Genomic DNA, 21,211 nt, shown 5'->3' on the forward strand with positions numbered 1-21,211 from the left:
TAAAATCGCCCATTAAAATGAGCTCCTTTCTTTCTTGACATTGTTTTAACAGTTTATGTAAATTATTATAAAAAGCAATGGTAGATGAAGGAGGACGATACAAGCAAATTAAAATAAATTACAATTTTAGGGGATAACCAAACGTTCAGTCCAAGGCATTCAATATCTAATACAGGCGACCATTCAATCAGACTGCATTTGATTGTGTCTTTCACATAGATTAACACGCCTCCCCCTTAAGTTAAGAGCAGTGGTCAGTTAATGTATATATTTAGGCTACTTACACATTCAGTCCGTCCGTGATCGTCTGCTACGCTTTCTCTCGCGGTTTTCATTACAGCGGCCGTGTTTCTTTTCTTTTTATACAAATAATGTGTTTCACGTCATCATACTTACACAAGAAGCTGCTGCTCACTCTGTATAAAGTATGTACAATGCGTATTCTCCATTTTGGCATCAGTAAATCTGTGATCGACCTCGCGGTCTTTTGAGGAAAGAATTACTTCAGCCTGGCTCGACCTAGTCGCTCCTCCTAAGCCTGGCTTGGCCTTTGTGAAACGCACCAAGCCAGGATGCACAGATTAGACTAGGTCAAGCCTCACTTTATCAGTTATCCTGGATTTATTAATTCTGCTTTTGTGAAACAGGCCCCAGGCGGTGTGTACACTCAGATTTAATCTACTACAGACTGCTGATATTTCATTAAGAAATGTGAAACTGACACCATCGATGAGTTCAAAGTTTTCATCATGTTTGTTCAGATGCAGCAGCTAGATAACAAGGTGGAGACCAGGCTCCAGTCCTTAAATGAGAGGACATCTTTAACTGGTTCATCAAAGTACTCACCAACATCAAGATAAATGTAGAATATTTGAGGTCTCTGAAGATCTCGATAAATAATACATCTGTATTTTCCACTGTCAGCCCTCGTCGTATTTCTGATGATTATGGAGGCGTTGCCTTGTTCCAGTTCATCTGGAAAATGTGAGACTCGACCTTTGAACTTCTCACTCTGACCTGGACGCTCATCACTGTAAAGATCACCTTTATCATACAGGAACACCTTCTGACCATCATCAGTTTTCTCCCAGATAAACCGTGTTGACCGAAGGTCCTTCTTGGGCCAGAGTGAACAGGGTAAAGTAACATCACCGTCTTCTTCCACGGTGATGACTGTTAGCCATGGAAGATGAAAACATGTATTAATCAGTATGTTTACATGCAGAGTCATCAGTTAGTAATTATTAAGGCAGAAGAAAATTGTATCAGGATTATTTCACAAAGGCAGTTTTACAAGCAGTTTAGTTTGTAGTCTAATTTCTACATAATTATATCTGCATATGTTTTTTTAACATAACCAAAATATTTGAACTATGTTTAAGTTAGTACTGCATTATATAATTTACATACCCTTCATTACATATATTCAATCATTTTAAGAATATAATAAAATGATCTTGAGTACATTATAACATCCTGTGGTATGAATTTAAGCAGTCCCATCTTTTCACTCTCGGCTTCACACATATGGCTGTAAAACTAGAGGCCAGAGTTCAAACAAACATTAAAAACTATGCATAAAAGTAAAGTTAACTTTTTGGTTGGTTAGGTTTGAAATCAAAACCAAAATGCAGATGCATCTCTCAGCAACATCAGGCAGTGTGCACACTCAGATTTAATCTACTACAGACTGCTGATATTTCATTAAGAAATGTGAAACTGATGTCACGGGGTGGAAGTAGATTTTTATTTAAGCATGCTTTTATTTGGATTTGCTGTGGTTTTACTATTTGCTTTGTTTTTATCGTTTATATTGCATGCTTTTATTTTGAAACGTGTGATGTGTGTTTTTAATGTTACTTCCGATAGTGAACATTTTAGTAATCAGGCTAAAGGACTTGCACCTGGGAGCCAGAGAAGAGATTGACTGTTTTTTTAGGTATAAAAAGGACAGAACAGTAAAAGAAAAGGAACACATTTTCAGACACGCAGGGAGGAAGCACATGATGGAGACACACGCAGGAAAGAGGCACACAGAGCAAAGAAACACATGATAGAAAACATTGAGAGCGAAGAATCACACGATAGAGGACACTGAGAGCGAAGAAGCACAAGAGACCAACAGAAGAACATGAAGGGGGACATGGAGAGAATGAGAGCACCACAGATGGAACAGACAGAGGAGCAAATGGAGAGACACAGAGAGAGAACCACAGAGGAGGCCTGAGGCTACACCTGAAAACTCAAACACCGATCGCTAGCAGTAGCAGTGGGAGAAGGTAAAACTTCTCCCTCCCGCGTAAGTCTCGTTCTAAGACCGGTGTTTGTTGTATGAAGGGGTGGCACTTTTAGAGGACGTTTGACTGGCCTAGAGTTCTCTCTTTACAGGCTATGCCAAGGAGAGGATCGAGCCGAACGACAAAGAAGCTGGTTGCCAGCGGAGACCTGTGGACATCTTAATCTCTCACTCCTGTTCTGTTGGACCATCTTTTAGCTTGATTTTAGTTGGTTGTTTTAGTTTTGAAATTCTTTTAAAGAGGAATTTTATTCTTTTTAAATAAATCTGTTATTCCTCATCTGGTTTTTATTCATTGTTTTAAATACACTTGTTTACTGCTCTCCCCTGGTACAAAGGACCGGTTTTAATCTTTGACTTTAAATTGGAGTTGTTGTAGTTTTAGGAGGTCCTAGGCCTCACCAAAACCTAGGTGGCGTTGTCGGCCCCTTTTCTTTTAACATAATTTTATCCACGCGCCGCACCCTCATTACACTGACACCATCGATGAGTTCAAAGTTTTCATCATGTTTGTTCAGATGCAGCAGCTAGATAACAAGGTGGAGACCAGGCTCCAGTCCTTAAATCAGAGGACATCTTTAACTGGTTCATCAAAGTACTCACCAACTACAAGATTAATGTGGAATATTTCAGGTTTCTGAATTGATGGAAAACTACATTTGTAGACTCCACTGTCAGCCCTCGTTGTATTTCTGATGATTATGGAGGCGTTGCCTTGTTTCAGTTTATCTGGAAAATGTGAGACTCGACCTTTGAACTGCTCACTCTGACCTGGACGCTCGTCACTGTAAAGATCACCATTATCATACAGGAACACCTTCTGACCATCATCAGTTTTCTGGGAAACTTTCTTCCAGATAAACTGTGTTGACGTAATGTCCTCCTTGGTGATGAGGGAACAGGGTAAAGTAACATCACTGCCTTCTCTCACTGTGATGACTTTTGGCTCTGGAAGATAAAAACGAGTATTAATCAATATGTTTACATGCTGAGTCAGCAGTTAGTAATTATTAAGGCAGAAAAAAATTGTACGCAAAATTATTCCACAAAGGCAATTTTACAAGCAATTTAGTTTGTAGTCTAATTTCTCCTACATAATTATATCTGCATATTTCTGTAAGCATAAACATATTTGAACTATATTTAAGCTTGTACTGCATTATATAATTTACATACCCTTCATTACATATATTCAATCATTTTAAGAATAGAATAAAATGATCTTGAGCACATTATAACATCCTGTGGTATGAATTTAAGCAGTCCCATCTTTTCACTCTCAGCTTCACACATATGGCTGTAAAACTAGAGGCCAGAGTTCAAACAAACATTAAAAACTATGCATAAAAGTAAAGTTATCTTTTTGTTGGTTACTTTCAAAAACAAACCCAAAATGCAGATGCATCTCTCAGCAACATCAGGCAGTGTGCACACTCAGATTTAATCTGCTACAGACTGCTGATATTTCATTAAGAAATGTGAAACTGACACCATCGATGAGTTCAAAGTTTTCATCATGTTTGTTCAGATGCAGCAGCTAGATAACAAGGTGGAGACCAGGCTCCAGTCCTTAAATGAGAGGACATCTTTAACTGGTTCATCAAAGTACTCACCAACTACAAGACTAATGTAGATTTCTTGAGGTTTCTGAATTGATGGAAAACTACATCTGTAGACTCCACTGTCAGCCCACGTCGTATTTCTGATGATTATGGAGGCGTTGCCTTGTTTCAGTTTATCTTTAAAATGTGAGACTCGACCTTTGAACTTCTCACTCTGACCTGGACGCTCGTCACTGTAAAGATGACCTTCATCATACAGGAACACTTTCTGAACACCATCAGTTTTCTGAGGAAGTTTCAGCCAGAAAAATAATTTTGACCGAATGTCCTTTGGCCAGAGGGAACAGGGTAAAGTAACATCACTGCCTTCTTTCACTCTGATGACTGTTAGCCATGGAAGATAAAAACATGTATTAATCAATATGTTTACATGCAGTCATCAATGAGTAATTATTAAGGCAGAACATTTTTTAGAAGTAGAATTATGTACAAAGGCAGTTTTTCAAAAACTTTAGTTTGTAGTCTAATTTCTCCTAATACATATTTTTTAAACACGACCAACATATTTTAACTGTTTAAGCTTGTAGTGTACTATATTATTTACATACCTTACATCAAATATCATAAATCATTTTAAGAATAATGAATTAAGAATCAAATCAAATCTCCAGTACATTATAACATCCTATAACAGTTTTCCAAAATCCAACTGACTTGATCCTACTCTGGTGTAAATACCAACACAATGATTCATGACTGAAGATAAAACAACTGAAAGACTCTAAACATGAGTTTCATCTAAATAATCTGTTGTGTTGTCTGCTCATCATGAATATGTTGATACAATTCATTATTTGAACTTACCTTTATTACGATTTAATATGAGGTAACGCTTGTATACAAGCACAGCTAGAACCCCAGCAGCAACAAGAAGAAGAAGAAGACTAACAAGACCAAGAAGAACTAAACCAACAATCCATCCAGTGGAAGACCCTGAAACAGAAGATAGAAAGTTAATGTAAGACTCAGAATGGAACACAGATCATATCCAGCAGATTGGAAGTGAATGTTCCTGAAACCTTATAATAAAAACTGGCCAGTGCAACCCGCCAAAAACATATCATAATTTCCATTATATAAATACAGTAAATACATTTGGACCATAACTTGAGACAGAAAAAGCACTATATTGTTTGATGCAACCGGAATGCAGAAAATGAAGTGTGTGATATTCTCAAAATGTATTAATATTATTATTATTATTATTATTACTACTATTTTTCAAACACTAAAAGTGGTACATGCACAAGATCAACTGGCCACAACAAATTACATAATTATACCCTAAATCCCCCCCTCCATACATCTCAGACCTGCCTGAACACTTTGTTCCTCCTCAGCTGTAATTTGAACTGTCCCAGCATTCAGACTCAGCACCATGGGGGCCAGAGCCTTCAGCTGCTCTGCCCCACGTCTTCCTCCTCACATTCATCAACTGGACTCTCTTCATCAATTCAAATCACAACTTAAAACATATCTGTTTAGATACGCATATACGCTACATAACTTCCACCATGCATGTCCACTTTGATTTTATTGATTTAAATGTTTTTAATTGCCACCTAGATTTTATTTGTTGTACATTAAATAATGTTTTTATTTATGTTTATGAAGGTGTCTGTGGGTGTCTTGACTGGCTTGATATTATTATTATTATTATTATTATTATTACTACTAGACTACTGCAGCAAACAATGTATAAGTTAATCAAGTGAAGCTTTAAGTGGTGGTATAGACTGGTGCAGGTACCACATCCCTCGTTTCCAAGCCCCTAAAACAAAGACATTTGGAAATTCTGCTGCTCCCATTTTGTTTGAAAACTCTGGCGTTGCTTTCTAGTCTGGACGGGCACTTTTAGGCCCTGTTTACACGATGACGCTCTTGGGTGAAAACGAAAAAATATTTTATCGGATGTGCCTTTCGTTTATATGGCGACGGCGTTTTTGGGGCTTAAAAACGCAAAAAAGTGAAACCACCCTCCAGAGTGGAAATCTTAAAAAGCGCTCCACCGTCGTTACGCGTCTAACGGGTAAAACGCAAAAGTCCGAAGACAGCGTTGTGGAGAGAATTTCCAATGTAATGGCTCAATATTTAAATGATTTCACCAATGTGGATAAGGTTGTTATAGTTCGATGACGATATGTAGGCTATTCATTTGAGCCAGAAGCCGGCGTAACGCGATGAAGAGAGAGAGAGAGAGAGAGAGAGAGAGAGAAAAAAAAAGCGAGAGTGGCAGCGGTCAGCGGGCAGAGGTCAGCGGGCAGAGGAGGGGCTGCTTGAGCCTCCTCTGCTCCGCTGCCTCGCTTCAAGCAGCGGCTGAAGGGCTGGCGAGGCTCAGGGTATCGGTAGTGCTCCCGTGGGTGCTGTGTTGTGGCTTATTTATCGGTCAACTGTGCCGGTCATCATCAGACAAACATGCAACTCCACCTCTCGGCCTCGTCTTTCCAGACGAGCTTTTGTTGTTCGCCTCGGCATGTTTTGGTTTCGCGTGCTCTAAGGAGAGAAGTAGAATGAAGGTTTACGCTGTTTCGGTGTCTTGGTGGTGTTGTGTGGTGTTGTGTGGCAGTGCCACCTAGTCACCTGGAGTGCATACTACATCGAATTTCACACACTTTTGCGTCACCATATGCACGCAGATTTCCCCTCCATAACGCTCGTCTAAACGCAGAATAAAAAGTGATAACGCAACGCCACTTTTGCGTTTTCTCTTCAGATCGTTTCCGTGTAAACATAGCCTTATTTTTCCACTACTATTATTTATTCAGTCGATTGAGAACAATCTCTCATTTGCAACAACAACCTGTCACATTCACCCAGTTCCACATTCATACCTGCAAGCTGCCCAGTACAACCACAGTCTGATCTGCTGGCCACTGAAGCTGTTGGGGTTAAAGGTCTTTCACTTTTCCCCACCCAGTTTTTATCCTGCCTGGTCTGGTGATTTAATCGACAACCTTCCAGTCACAAGCTCTCTTCTCTAACCTTTAGGCCACGGCCACCACTGCCCCACAAATGGATACCTTTGGTAAAAACTTTTCATTGTCAAAAGTGTTAAAATGGACGGAGATTAGTTCTTCTACTGGAACTGAAACTCTTGTGAGGACGGAGATCGTGTTTGTCTCTCAACACTGTTAAAAATGAAAACCTAGTAGTGTGGATGTAGCCTCAGACACTAACAATGACATATATCCACCAGGAGGTGGCGCTATGATCAAGGTGAAGGTGTTTTGGCCAGTAACTGAATATAGGTGAATCTGATACAGGCAACACACATTTCCGCCTATAAAATTTGGCAAATAAATAACACATAAACAAAAGAATTTTAAAATTTAAATATCACAAGGAAGAATCTCACCACTGATATGCACAGAGGTCTCAGCATAAATCTGATGATTGATTTCCTCCTGTGTTGCTACACAGCGATAGGTGCCGGTCTTGGTCACTTTAGTTTGGAGGGTGATGTAGAAGCTGCCTTCTCTTTCTGAGACCTGTGTTACTTTAGCATCAAGGTTGTTTCCATCACTGTCCTGCAGCTCTACTTTAGGTTTAGGATTGCCATGAACTTCACACTGCAGCAGCGCCGAGAATATTGTTAAACCCTGTAATGTCAAAGATGGTTTTAAACCTGCACCTGTGAACAGAGCAGAAAAAAAGATTATATAAAACAATAAGACCATTTAAAATGGAAATGTTGATTACAGTGAGAGAGAAGAAACAGAAAAGCTCAATATAAGCCTTAATTACACATTTTAATGTTGGTGAACACTTAACGTATTTCAGTAGGAGTCAGATTCTGGTTCTGCTAAATTTGTTTTGTTCTATAACCATATACAAAGTTGTTATAATAATATGTTATAATAACACTATTTTTACTATTAAAGACAGCTGGAATTTCAGAGAATGAGCGAATATCTTCAACTGTTTAATGAAAGAACTCACCAACAACAAGCTTTATGGGGAATGTTTGAGGTGGCTGAAGACGTGGAAAATAACATCTGTAGTCTCCACTGTCAGATATCTTTGTATTCCTGATGATTATGGAGGCGTCGCCGTGTTTCAGTTCATCTGGAAAATGAGAGACTCGACCTTTGAACTCTTCACTCTGACCATCTAGACCGTTGTTGTAATGAATGCCTCCATCATACATGAACACCTTCTTCGGACCATCATCTTTCTGAGCAACTTTCCTCCAGTCAAAGAATTTAAACTCAATGTTCTCCTTGGTGCTGAGAGAGCAGGGTAACACGACATCAGCCCCTCCTTCCACTTTGATTACTGTTGGCCCTGAAAGATAAAATCATGTATTTATCACTATGTTTACATGTCACCAGAATTATTCCAAAAGTTTTGAAAAGAGTATAGTTAGTAATTTCTCTTCCTCCACAATTATTTTTAATACATGTACTGAATTTGTAGAACTATATATATAAAATTTGGTTTTATTATGTATTTTACACAATGACACTGAAATGATCAGCCGATTAATCATTAGTTTAGTGACAGAGACACTATTTTGATCATTTCAGTCATTTTAGTAAAAACATGTCATGTTTCTAGCTTCTCGAGTGTGAAGATTTATCTGCATTGAGTACTTAAACTTTTACTTTAAGTACCTTTTATTTTACTTTGACTCAAGCAACATTTTCAAAGCAGCACTTTTATTTATCCCAATGTGGTATTAGTACTTTTACTAAAGGATCTGAACACTGGTATGTTGTATGGATCAACTGATTCTAACTTTATGTCTGTGACATCCTCCTGATGTAAAACATGTCTTCATTTAGAGTTGTGATCAAGAGGTTTTGAGGAAGTGAAATCACGTGAAAAAAAGACATTCTATTCTTTCCTCACATACACAACTCTCCTGTAGAAGCAAACCTAAGTAACAGTGGTGGAATGTAACTAAGTACAATTACTCAGCTGAAATGATTAGACCATTAAACACACAACTGTTTGGATCCTTTACACTTTCTAAAATGGGAGGATTTTTCTGCATCAAATACTTTTACTTTAAATACTTTAAGTACATTTTCCTGATGATACTTACATACTTTTATTAAAGTAATATTTTCAATGCAGGACTTCTGCTTGTAACATAGTATTTTACAGTGTTTTTTACTGAAGTAAAGGATCTGAATACTTCTTCCACCACTGATGAATAATAACAAAGTTAGGCATGTTTAGCACTTAATAGTTTAATGTATCACCCTGCAGCAGATTCTGGGTAAATGCTAGATCAGATCTGCTAGACGTAGTTAGGTTCAGGCATGATGATGGGGATTGGTTAGGGTTGGGGTAAGCCAATTAGAGGCAGAGTAAGGCAAAAAATAAGGCGGGCCACGAGGCACTTCCTGTGACATCTAGCGGATCTGATCTAGCATCTACCCAGATTCTGAGCTCGGGGGTTTCCGGTTTCCTCCCTCACCCAAAAACTTTAAAAAACCTGAGGTCATCTGTAAGGAATATATACTATTTACTACAATAGTATTGGCCTAGTTGAGAGTGACAGATAAAGATTATTAGGAACACCTGTAGATTTCTTGTTAATGCAATTATTTAATCAACCAATCACATGGCAGCTGCTTCAATGCATTTAGGGGTGTGGTCCAGGTAATCTTCTGAACTCCAAATTGAATGTCAGAATGGGAAAGAAAGGTGATGTAAGCAACTTTGAGCGTGGGATGGTTGTTGGTGCCAGACGGGCTGGTCTGAGTATTTCACATTCTGCTCAGTTACTGGGATTTTCACGCACAAACATTTCTAGGGTTTACAAAGCATGGTCTGAAAAAGGAAAAACATCCAGTAAGCTGCAGTTCTGGGGGCGAAAATGCCTTGTTGATGCTAGAGGTCAGAGGAGAATGGGCCGACTGATTCCAGATGATAGAAGATCAACTTTGACTGAAATAACCAGAGGTGTCAAAAGTATTCACATTCATTACTTAAGTAGAAGCACTAGCGGCACCAGGATTTTGATTATAGGTGGGCCTCCAGAAAACTGGATGCACCAGTTAAAATAAGCCAAAAAAAGCGGGTTCCCCCTGCATACAGACAACCAGACACTAATGTTAATGTTAGCCTACTTGCCTTGCTGGTGTGAGGGCGTTGCTACGGGAGGACTTGATGGGGAGAGGGCGGCCGAGCACGATGGTAACTCGTCACTTGTAACCGCGTTACTTAAAATGGCGGGAGTTTCCGCTTTCACTCAAAGCTTTCCTCGGGCTGCTTATTGGATGAACTGCTAGAATTAAAATCACTCACTACTCACTATAGGCCTGGGTCAAAATGGGTGGGCCCGGACCTAAAATGGGTGGGCCCAGGCCCACCCGGACCCAATGGTAGCACCACGGGTGAGTAGAAGTATAGATACTAGGGTTTGAAAAGACTTCTGTAGAAGTATCAACTCAAGCTTTTTACTCAAGTAAAAGAATAAAAGTACTTTCAAAACTACTTAAAGTATCAAAGTAAAAGTAATGCAAGGGGGAAAAAAATGCCATTAAGGACAAAAGCTTAGGCCGCCCCACAGGGGCCTATAGACTAACCCACCTCCACAAAAAAAGGAAGCACCTTGTTCAATTGTATTTGTCTGTTCAAAAATATTAAATAATAAAAAGTTGATCTAAAAAAAAAAAAAAGGAGCACAAGGTGACATTAAGTAACGGCTTGTGTAGTGCTAAGGCCACAGGGTCAAAATTAAATTATTTATTAAAAATGTAATAACAATAACTTATTTCAGGCTGAGTCTGTGTTGTTTTTCAGACAACAGCAGCTACAGTCTGGTTTTAGAATCCTCTCCAGTGAAATACAGACACTTTTACACCGTTTAGCTGTCAGCATTTTAACTGTTTACTCCAGCTGCTAGCTAACGGTAGGCTAACGTTACCTGCTGTCATAGACTGTATATTATTAATTAATTCATATTGACAGTCTATGCCTGCTGTCGAGTGTAGTGTTAACTAGCGTCCAATGCGGCGATGTTTCAGTTCCCTCTAATGTCCGTTTTCAGAGCATCAGAGAGAAGCGCAGTCATTTAAGTGGCACCTAAATAAGGCACCGAAATCCGCGTTGCTATTCGGTCTGGCAGGTGAGATGGATCGCGTACAAACTAATAGGGTGTCGGAATGGTATATGTTTATTATACTTCTCATCCAACTCCAATCAAATTCACTCTATCCGGATGGTGCGATTTATCTGGATAGGTTGTTTTTTTGTGTGTGTTTTTTTGAACGATGACAAGCCAAAATGAAAACAAGCCAAACTGAAATAGGAGTAACGAAGCTATTTTTAAAATGTAAGGAGTAGAAAGGACAGATAATTGCGTGAGTCCAGATCGGGCCGAATTCCTCTGTCCAAGCCTGGCCCGCGTCCGACAGAGCCATGACCGAAAGCGGCCCGAGCCCGACACGCATTAAGAAATTTGTGTCCGATTCTGACCCGAGCCTGACACAGTTAAAATCAGTGCTTAATTTGTAAAGTGGGAGGTCCTGGAGCGCAGAGGGGGGGGCGGATCCAGCGACTCAAAACCGGGGTTGGAAATAACGGAACAAAAAAATTAAAATTACACTGTCTACGTAGCTTCTCTGCACTGTAAAAAAAAAAAAGTTATTTCACTGGAATTCACTGTATAATTTTACGGATTTTTTCCGTTTTTTCTACAAAACAAATGTATAAATCTGTACAAACACTGAAAAATATTGTAAAATACCTTAAAATTACATAATTTAAATGAAAACTGCTGTTTTCATACGGTTTTCTTTGGTAAATTCACAAGATTATCCAATCCATCCACAAGAACTCCCTGTTAAAGTACAGATTTCTGGATGTAAAACAAAAAAAAATCATGTCAAATTAATGTAAAATTACCCTATTTGAAAGCCCATTAATAGTATCTTAAAAGCTTTAGGCATTTATTTTACATGATTATCCAATCAATTTACAGTTAATTCCTGTTTAATACTGGTTTTCTACTGTACAAAAAACCATATGTGATAATAACTTGCAGAACCATTATTTTATAGTCATTATTTTATATAAATTATTTATCAGCAATTACAATCAACTCTTCAATATGTCTACAGGCTTTTCCCCGTAAATGTATAAGGGTTTACTTTATAAACAATATTGTAGTGTTAAAAATAAACTATCTATACTGTACTTTAATCATTAATATATTAGGTTTACTTTAAACAAACAATACTTTATAGTGATTAAAAGCAACTATTCAATATATCTACAGACTTATCCCATTAATTTACTGTGTGCTGTGTGTGTATATATATATATATATATATATATATATATATATATATATATATATATATATATATATTTACAATTAACTATCCAATGGTATAATGTAGGGTCCATTTTAGCTTATGCAATGTGGTCTCATACATACTGTGTGTTAGTGTTTTAATCGCTGTCAAACATCATCATGTCCAGTATCTCTTAATGCAAGTCTACTACATTCTAGCCATAGAGTAGGACTTGTATTTAGCTTTGCAGTTATTTGAAGAGGGGTTAACAGAGGTACTGAGACAGATAGGACCAGCCATACCCGTTTAATGCATTGAATGAGGCTGACATGAACCCTCACTGCATGGCCTCAACAACTCCACAGTCAATTATAGTTGGACCAATGTAATTATATTACAAACTACTGTAATATTTTGCAAGCATATTTATGGTAATACAAACACTAAAACAACTTGGCAGCACACAAGCTTAAAAAGCTGTACTGTACCAAATCACCAATGGGGCCAATGCGGACAAAGATGCTGTATTTAGATCTGTCTTTGTAAAAATAAACATTTTTTTCACCTAAATATTTGTGGAAACAAAGCCATAGCTTCAGTTATGGGAATGCATAAGAGACAAGAGTCAACCTAAACTACAAGCCTTGGATGTTCATGATGTCCATTTTAGTCCAAGTCGGTGATATGCTCATCACTATATAATCATGTTTTGGTCTGGCGAATTAGTTGACAAAAGAATCATGCAGCCACAGTTCACATCACATAGGCCCACAACCCTATAGGCCTACAGGCTGACAGTACAATACACAGAGAGCCAGGCAGCCTTCAGCCTGGGTAAGCCTACATCTTCACCATCCTAATATTTTAGGGGGCATCTGATGTTCTTGCCTCATTTCACTTCCGTGGAGGCCATGGGCCTATTTCAGATTCATGGCCCAACATCTTTTCCATTGACTGCTTACTGATGTCTTTGCGGATGTCTTATACTGTGTCCACTTTTGATGTTTGTTCCTGTCTATGTCACACAAACAGCTTAGAGCATGAGCTTCCCTCTTATGTCAGGTAGAATGAATATTCATGCATGTACGTACCGTAAATGCCTCACCAAGACCTTGGTGATCGCCCCCCCCTACCTTTGAAATTACACTACAATTTCCATTGAATTGCAATGGTTACACAGGCATTGATGCACATATTGGGTAATGGGTGTTTCATTTGTAACAAATGGATTGCCTGTCCCACAGCTATGCTACACTTTTAAAGGGTGATAAATCAATATTAATGCACACCAATACCTCAAATATGTACCTGCTTGCCTAACTTGCACACCACCTAACCTAACTTGTTCAGCTAGTTCCAACCCTCATACAGTTTAATTCAACCCTGCGTTTATACGCCACAACAGACACAACAGAGCCATTCGTGTAATGTCAGATGTTGCTTGATATGGTCCTATACCTGTAATTTAATGTAACAATAAAGGAATCTTGAATTGTATGCGGCTGCCCATTTAAAGTGTGTTATGAAAGCCATGCCTACCGACAAACCGTATGGACATCTGCAACATTATGCTTATTTGAGAAATGATCTGTGATTTCAAAACTGAAGGCTTTTCATAAAAGGCTGTCATGAATGTCATGAAAATAAGCAATTCAGAAATTTTGGGAAGTTTTTACTGTTTTTCCCAATTCCCCACAGTCAGAAACTAATATGCAGACCTCTTTTTTATGTATTTGGTGTACTTCAAATAGAATATGTAGCATAGCCTACATGTTCTTTTCCTTATGAAGTTAAAATTGTTGTTAAAACAATTTTCTCTTAATATTAAGACCCAAAGTGAGTCACAGTGTTCAACAAAATGCAAGGTCATTGTGCAGTCTAGTGCTCCCTCAAATCATTTTGCCTCTCCCCACTTTCTACAGGTCAAAGGGAACAAAGAGTTTTTCATGGGCTGAGGTAATATACAGTGAATAAAGACAGGGAGGGCACAGTATGAATAAAGCTTTACATTGGTGTGGTATATATATATATATATATATATATATATATATATTTTTTTTTTTTAATTTAGCAATACATGCAATGTGTGAATGACTGGGAAGGGATGCTAGGGCTCAACAGTTTAACCAAGGCTTGTAGCATCAACGTGAACATTGATAATCTGGACCGTGAAGCGATGACCTTAAAATGGTAAAAAGGAAATGTAAACAGAAATTGTGTCTTTAGTCTATGTGCTTCAGATATCAAGAAAGTGCGGGCGAGATTCAAAAATTGAATGTTGCACAATCATTGGCTGAATCATACCAAGCAGAGATGATCTTGACCAATGATATTGTTTGACATCATGGGGGGCTGTGCTAACGTCAAACTTGTCTCGGCCGAGAGAGACAGTGTGGATAATAACGTATTGCAGGAGTCAGGACTTTTCCACGGTGATTCACATTCAGCTTTCACTTAAGGTAAAGTAAACTTTACTTTTTTTTATTTACATGCAGTTTAACGTTAGCATTTGCCATTTATGTGCCTATATAAGACTGTCCTTATGTAATTTTATCCTTGAATGTGAACCATGCATCAATCATAATGTTAGCTAGCTAGCTAAATATATAACAGTTAACTAGCTAGCTACATTATATTTGTCAGTTGACTAATGCTAACGTTAATTTAGTAACGTCAACGTTCCATGTTTAACTTAAGTTACTATTTCCTCGTGCAAACACGGACCTTACAGGTGGCAGTTAACTTAGTAGCTAACGTTAACTTGCTAGTAACGTAAGGTTAGTAGTAGACCGTTTAGCAAGTCAGCTTGATTAGCTGGGTACTAATACTAGTAATTGAGGAAACGTTATAACGCCCGCTTGTTCTAACGCTAGTTAACATCACTGTTTATAACCGGAAAACTGCCGTTAACGTTCCTGGTTACGCCTCAATTTTCAATAAGCTATCTATCTTAGCTGACTAACTTTACGTTGGTTCTACTTTATGAACAGTGAACCACACGTTGTAATTAGCAATTGACCCCTGCTTCATTTAAGATTTACAAGTGTAACAAGTTACAACATGACATTAAACGGAGAGTCTGCTTTGTGGACCACAAAATCTTAATTTGAATGTGATCGTTATTTTCACTCATGATTCAGTGTCCAACTTAACATTATCATTCTGTCTTTCCATTCCTCGTTCCATATAAAAATAAAATGGACAGGGAATTGAACAAACTGAGAAATAAGATATACTGTAGGCTACCTGCTCTATTTATAAGTGTTTCTCTCTCCAGACAATTGCACTTAGTCTGTAATGAAATATGTATTTTAAGTTTCATTTTTGCTGTAAATCTAAATAAATAAATACCTGGTGGTCAATGCTGGGAAGCCTCCACAAATAAATCTGAAAAAATGTATAGTACTATTACAGTCATTTTCAAATCTCACCCTAATTCTTTAATCCCTGTTTAGGCAAGATGGAAGAAAGGAGGATACCAAGATAAGAAGATCAAGGAGATACAGAAAGCTAAAGTAAATAGATGTTCACCATACAGTATCACACGTTATCATCTGTACCATACCACATCTTTCTCACCCATGTTATGGCTCTCATTCTGTGTTCAGTTTGACAAGGGTCAACAGACCAGACAGCTGTCCCCCAGCCAGCCTGAGAACCTGCTTTACGGTCTTAATAGCCTGGGTGAAGACTCGGGCATCAGATGGCTGAGAAAAGGATAGCCCAGAGCAAGAGGGAGCCCAGCAGAGGCTAAGAAGGAAGCAGCAAAGGAGTTCACAAACCCACATACAGCTGAAGGAGGTACCGAATGACATGCGGGGTCCATTTCAGAAAGCAGGTTTAGTGAAAACTCTGAGTTTGCTAACCCTGAGATGAGGGTAATTCTGGGTTTTCCATTTCAGAAAGAGAGGTAACTTAACCTCGGACTCTGTGAACCTAGCCTGGTCGGGAGCAGGTTTTCTCCTTTCAGTCTCCTCCCTCTGACACAGTGCTCTTTTATTTCATCATTCATTTATCAGTCTTAATCAAGCGCATTTTAGCACAGTTTGTTACCTGCATGAATAAAAAAACAGGGTTGGTTTATTAACCATGTTAGGCAGACTATGAAACGTTTTTTTCTCGAACATGGCATTTCCTTTTGTCGATGATCCCGTTGATGAAGAAGCTTTATTACTTCGCAGGGAGTTAAACATACATCTGGAGATGATATTGAAACCCCGACATTTTAATTTTTAGATAACTTCCTATTTGAGCGCTATCATTTTTCTTCCTAGTCTATCAGTTATGTAGCCTACCTAACCTTAGCCATCCTCGTATCACTAACGTCTCCCATCGTTGACATGCCCTACATCCCAGCACATTTTTTGTGTTACATTACATTTTTTTTTTAAACTCAGAGTTTCCCATCTCAGGGTAAATCAACTCAGATATCAGGGTTAGACTCAGAGTTTGTTAAACCTCCTTTCTGAAACGGGCCTCTGCATTGTTAACGGCTGCTTTACCTGGTCTGTGCTTGTAAACAGAAACAAAAAAACAACAACCAAGAGGTTACACCCCTTTTTGTTGGTACAGCCTTACTTGGGTCTAAACACAGTGACTTGGGACTTGTTCAAGACGGTGAAGGTTAAGACTTGTGACTTACACATGTGTGACTTTAGACAGTTACACACCAGGGGCGTGACGAATAAGCGACGCCAATATGCAAAATAATCGGCTGTGAATATTTCACATCAAAACTATTCACACCGCAGTGCAAATTTGCCACAGTTTTCAATAAAGGTTTTGGATATTTGCGCCAGCTCATCTACCATGTCAGTCAGACAGATGCTGAAGAGAGAAAGAAATTGACGAAAGATGTGATGTGAGCGGACGAGAACGAGGGAGCAGTCGGAGCAGAGGAGAGTTAACAATTAGTGGTGAAGATATGAAGTGATTGTACAGCAGCTAGATTCTGCAGTTTGAGAACAAATAAATGTAGCAGCTCCTCACAATCACCAAAAGGTGTCCTGTCTGGTTTCCAGACTGCTGAGTGGAGGGACGGAGGTTAGCTTTGGGTACGTCCCAGGAAAAGCTGTAACACTAAGGAAATGTAAGCTATTAATTGAGTTTCCTCCAACTCTAAATGAGTATACAGTTAATACTCAATTGAATTCCCTCTGCAAAACAGTGTAGTATATGTCTCGGGCTTATTGTGAAAGTTAAAAACGGAAAGAATGTGCTGCCTTTGTAAAGGTTGAAAGGAATAATAAAGTTAGCTGACGTACAGTCTGTAGTTCAGACAGCAGCCTCTGTGTTGTTGTTTGGTGATCCTCATAAGTGAAAACTACTTGTGACAAAAACAACAGTTCGAAAAAATATATTGACATGTGAAATAATCGCATGGAAAAAACGTCCCTGGTGTGAAACAGGCCCTTTAATCACACTTCTGATATTTTGATTAAGAGCTACTCTCCCACAAAGACCAGAAATGTAAGACTCAAACTATGATGTCATCAGGTTACTAAGCAGCTTCATAGACAATGAATGTGAAACTAATTTTGTAGAATAAAAAAAAAACAAATGAGGTTTATTATATTATTCTATTATCTATTATTCTATCTTTCTCAATTCATTGTTTTTGAAAAAGCTCCTGACATTATATCAGATGACATCACAAATTTGAGTTTTTGGATTTTGGAGAGTTTTTTAATGTTTACTGACATTTTGAACACACATGTATGAATTCCCAAAGTGCCCATATTTCCCCTTTTGCTATAATGTAATGTACCAGACAGTTTTTGCTCCCATAAGTTTATTCATGTGTGAACTTTAAGGATAGCACTGTTTAAATAGTGCATTTATCTGTAAAACAAGCAGTAAATGGTCATTTTATGATACTTCCTGGTTATGATACATCTTAAAATATCATACATCTCAAATAGTGATCTGTAGTGAATGGATTGGACAATGCTGTAAAATGTCAGCAGAAAAATGTATATACAGTGCCTTGCGAAAGTATTCGGCCCCCTTGAACTTTTCGACCTTTTGCCACATGTCAGGCCTCAAACATAAAGATATAAAACTGTAATTTTTTGTGAAGAATCAACAACAAGTGGGACACAATCATGAAGTGGAACGAAATTTATTGGATATTTCAAACCTTTTAAACAAATAAAAACTGAAATATTGCGTGCAAAATTATTTAGCCCCCTTAAGTTAATACTTTGTAAGCGCCACCTTTTGCTGCGATTACAGCTGTAAGTCGCTTACGGGTATGTCTCTATCAGTTTGTGCACATCGAGAGACTGACATTTTAGCCCATTCCTCCTTGCAAAACAGCTCGAGCTCAGTGAGGTTGGATGGAGAGCGTTTGTGAACAGCAGTTTTCAGTTCTTTCCACAGATTCTCAATTGGATTCAGGTCTGGACTTTGACTTGGCCATTCTAACACCTGGATATGTTTATTTGTGAACCATTCCATTGTAGATTTTGCTTTATGTTTTGGATCATTGTCTTGTTGGAAGACAAATCACCCGTCCCAGTCTCAGGTCTTTTGCAGACTCCATCAGGTTTTCTTCCAGAATGGTCCTGTATTTGGCTCCATCCATCTTCCCATCAATTTTAACCATCTTCCCTGTCCCTGCTGAAGAAAAGCAGGCCCAAACCATGATGCTGCCACCACCATGTTTGACGGGGGGGATGGTGTGTTCAGTGGTGATGAGCTGTGTTGCTTTTACGGCAAACATAACGTTTTGCATTGTTGCCAAAAGTTCGATTTTGGTTTCATCTGACCACAGCACCTTCTTCCACATGTTTGGTGTGTCTCCCAGGTGGCTTTTGGCAAACTTTAAACGACACTTTTTATGGATATCTTTAAGAAATGGCTTTCTTCTTGCCACTCTTCCATAAAGGCCAGATTTGTGCAGTATACGACTGATTGTTGTCCTATGGACAGAGTCTCCCACCTCAGCTGTAGATCTCTGCAGTTCATCCAGAGTGATCGCGGGCCTCTTGGCTGCATCTCTGATCAGTCTTCTCCTTGTATGAGCTGAAAGTTTAGAGGGACGGCCGGTCTTCGTGATTTGTAGTGGTCTGATACTCCTTCCATTTCAATATTATCGCTGCGTGCACAGTGCTCCTTGGGATGTTTAAAGCTTGGGAAATCTTTTTGTATCCAAACCGGCTTTAAACTTCTCCACAACAGTATCTCGGACCTGCCTGGTGTGTTCCTTGTTCTTCATGATGCTCTCTGCGCTTTACACGGACCTATGAGACTATCACAGAGCAGGTGCATTTATACGGAGACTTGATTACACACACCTGGATTCTATTTATCATCATTAGTCATTTAGGTCAACATTGGATCATTCAGAGATCCTCACTGAACGTCTGGAGAGAGTTTGCGCTGCACTGAAAGTAAGGGGGCTGAATAATTATTTTTTTACTTTTTCAGTTTTTATTTTGTTAAAAAGTTTGAAATAGCCAATGAATTTCGTTCCACTTCATGATTGTGTCCCACTTGTTGTTGATTCTTCACAAAAAATTACAGTTTTATATCTTTATGTTTGAGGCCTGAAATGTGGCAAAAGGTCGAAACGTTCAAGGGGGCCGAATACTTTCGCAAGGCACTGTATTTATTGCGTGTAAAAGTAGTTGATGCAAATGCACTTTTACATAGCCCTTTTGGTTTTTGTACATTCCAAACCCCATTTACTAATGAGGAAATTGTGAACATATATTTGATAGTAATAGTAATTACTGTCAAATAATGTTTATGAAGTAAATCCCATGCACTTATAAGAAAAATCTGTAGATATATTGGTGTTGCTTGTTATAACTGTCAAAGTTTATATAAAATAAACATGTATGTGCATATAATGGAGAGTTGCTTTTTTATTACTGTCAAAAAATGTTTATATAAAGTAAACCCCCTGCTTCAATGAGGAAAAGTCGATATAAGTGTAGCTATACCAGATAGTTGCTTTTAAATTACTATAAAACAATGTAATATAAAGAAACCTCATATATTAATAGTAAAAATATGTATATATATATTTGATAGTTGCATGTAATAACTATAAAGAACAGTTTATATAAAGTTACACCCCATACAATAATGAGGTACAGTCTGTAGATATATTGGATAGTTGCTTGTTATTACTGTCAAATAATGTTTATATAAAGTGAACACCCATACAATAATGGTAAATCTATGTGTATATATTGGATATTTGCTTTTTATAACTAAAAAAAGAATGTTTATATAAAGTAAACCTCATATATTAATGGTAAAGGTTTGTAAATATATTGGAGAGTTGCCTTTTATAACTATAAATGAATGTTTATTTAAAGTAAACAACATGCATTAATGGTAAAAGTATGTAAATATATTGGAGAGTTGCCTTCTATAACTATAAATGAATGTTTATTTAAAGTAAACAACATACATTAATGGTAAAAGTATGTAAATATATTGGAGAGTTGCTTTCTATAACTATAAATTAATGTTTATTTAAAGTAAACAACATAAATTAATGGTAAAAGTATGTAGATATATTGGAAAGTTGCTTGTAAATACTCTCAAATATTGTTTATATAAAGTACTGACTATTATTAAAATGTTTCTGGAAGGTATTATCCCATTATCTTCTCTTTTTTGTACAGTAAGAAAACTGTATTAAACAGGAATTTACCGTAAATAGATTGGATAATCATAAAATAAACGCCTAAAGGAGGGTATTTGAAAGTCATTTTACATCATTTTTGTGTGTTTTACATCTAGAAATCTGTACTTTAACAGGGAGTTCTTGTGGATGGATTGTATAAGCTTGTGAATTTACCAAAGAAAACCGTATGAAAACAGCAGTTTTCATTTAAATTATGTAATTTTAAGGTATTTTTGCAATATTTTTTAGTTTTGATAAAGATTTATACATTTGTTTAACATTCTAGAAATGTTTTATAACAAGAATTTGTTTTAATTCTACAATAGGTAGACTGTAAAAATACGGAAAATATTTACAGGAAATTCCTGTATTTAAAAAAAGAATTTTCCTGTAAAAT

The 21,211-nt window shown here is 37.7% G+C and overlaps 2 protein-coding genes and 1 long non-coding RNA gene across 4 annotated transcripts in view; 1 reads left to right on the forward strand and 2 right to left on the reverse strand.

Annotated features, from left to right (window-relative positions):
• The window catches only part of LOC120557668, a 1,015,838-nt gene that overhangs the window by 257,208 nt on the left and 737,419 nt on the right, over positions 1 to 21,211 (reverse strand). The window lies entirely within an intron of this gene.
• The window catches only part of LOC120557123 (butyrophilin-like protein 1), a 51,801-nt gene continuing 33,451 nt past the window's right edge, over positions 2,862 to 21,211 (reverse strand). The window contains exons 2-7 of the mRNA XM_039797156.1: positions 7,858 to 8,202; positions 7,274 to 7,549; positions 4,723 to 4,851; positions 4,078 to 4,242; positions 3,068 to 3,244; positions 2,862 to 2,902 (exon numbers count right to left, since the gene is read on the reverse strand). Of these exons, the coding sequence (XP_039653090.1) occupies positions 2,862 to 2,902; positions 3,068 to 3,244; positions 4,078 to 4,242; positions 4,723 to 4,851; positions 7,274 to 7,549; positions 7,858 to 8,202 (1,133 nt within the window). The remainder of the gene's footprint in view (positions 2,903 to 3,067; positions 3,245 to 4,077; positions 4,243 to 4,722; positions 4,852 to 7,273; positions 7,550 to 7,857; positions 8,203 to 21,211) is intronic.
• Positions 14,555 to 16,038, forward strand: LOC120557693. Its single transcript, XR_005639000.1, has 3 exons — positions 14,555 to 14,629; positions 15,626 to 15,685; positions 15,779 to 16,038. It is a non-coding gene; the product is annotated as an uncharacterized LOC120557693 (long non-coding RNA).

This window comes from Perca fluviatilis, chromosome 4 (assembly GCF_010015445.1).
Source record: "Perca fluviatilis chromosome 4, GENO_Pfluv_1.0, whole genome shotgun sequence".
NCBI classification, from domain to species: domain Eukaryota; kingdom Metazoa; phylum Chordata; class Actinopteri; order Perciformes; family Percidae; genus Perca; species Perca fluviatilis.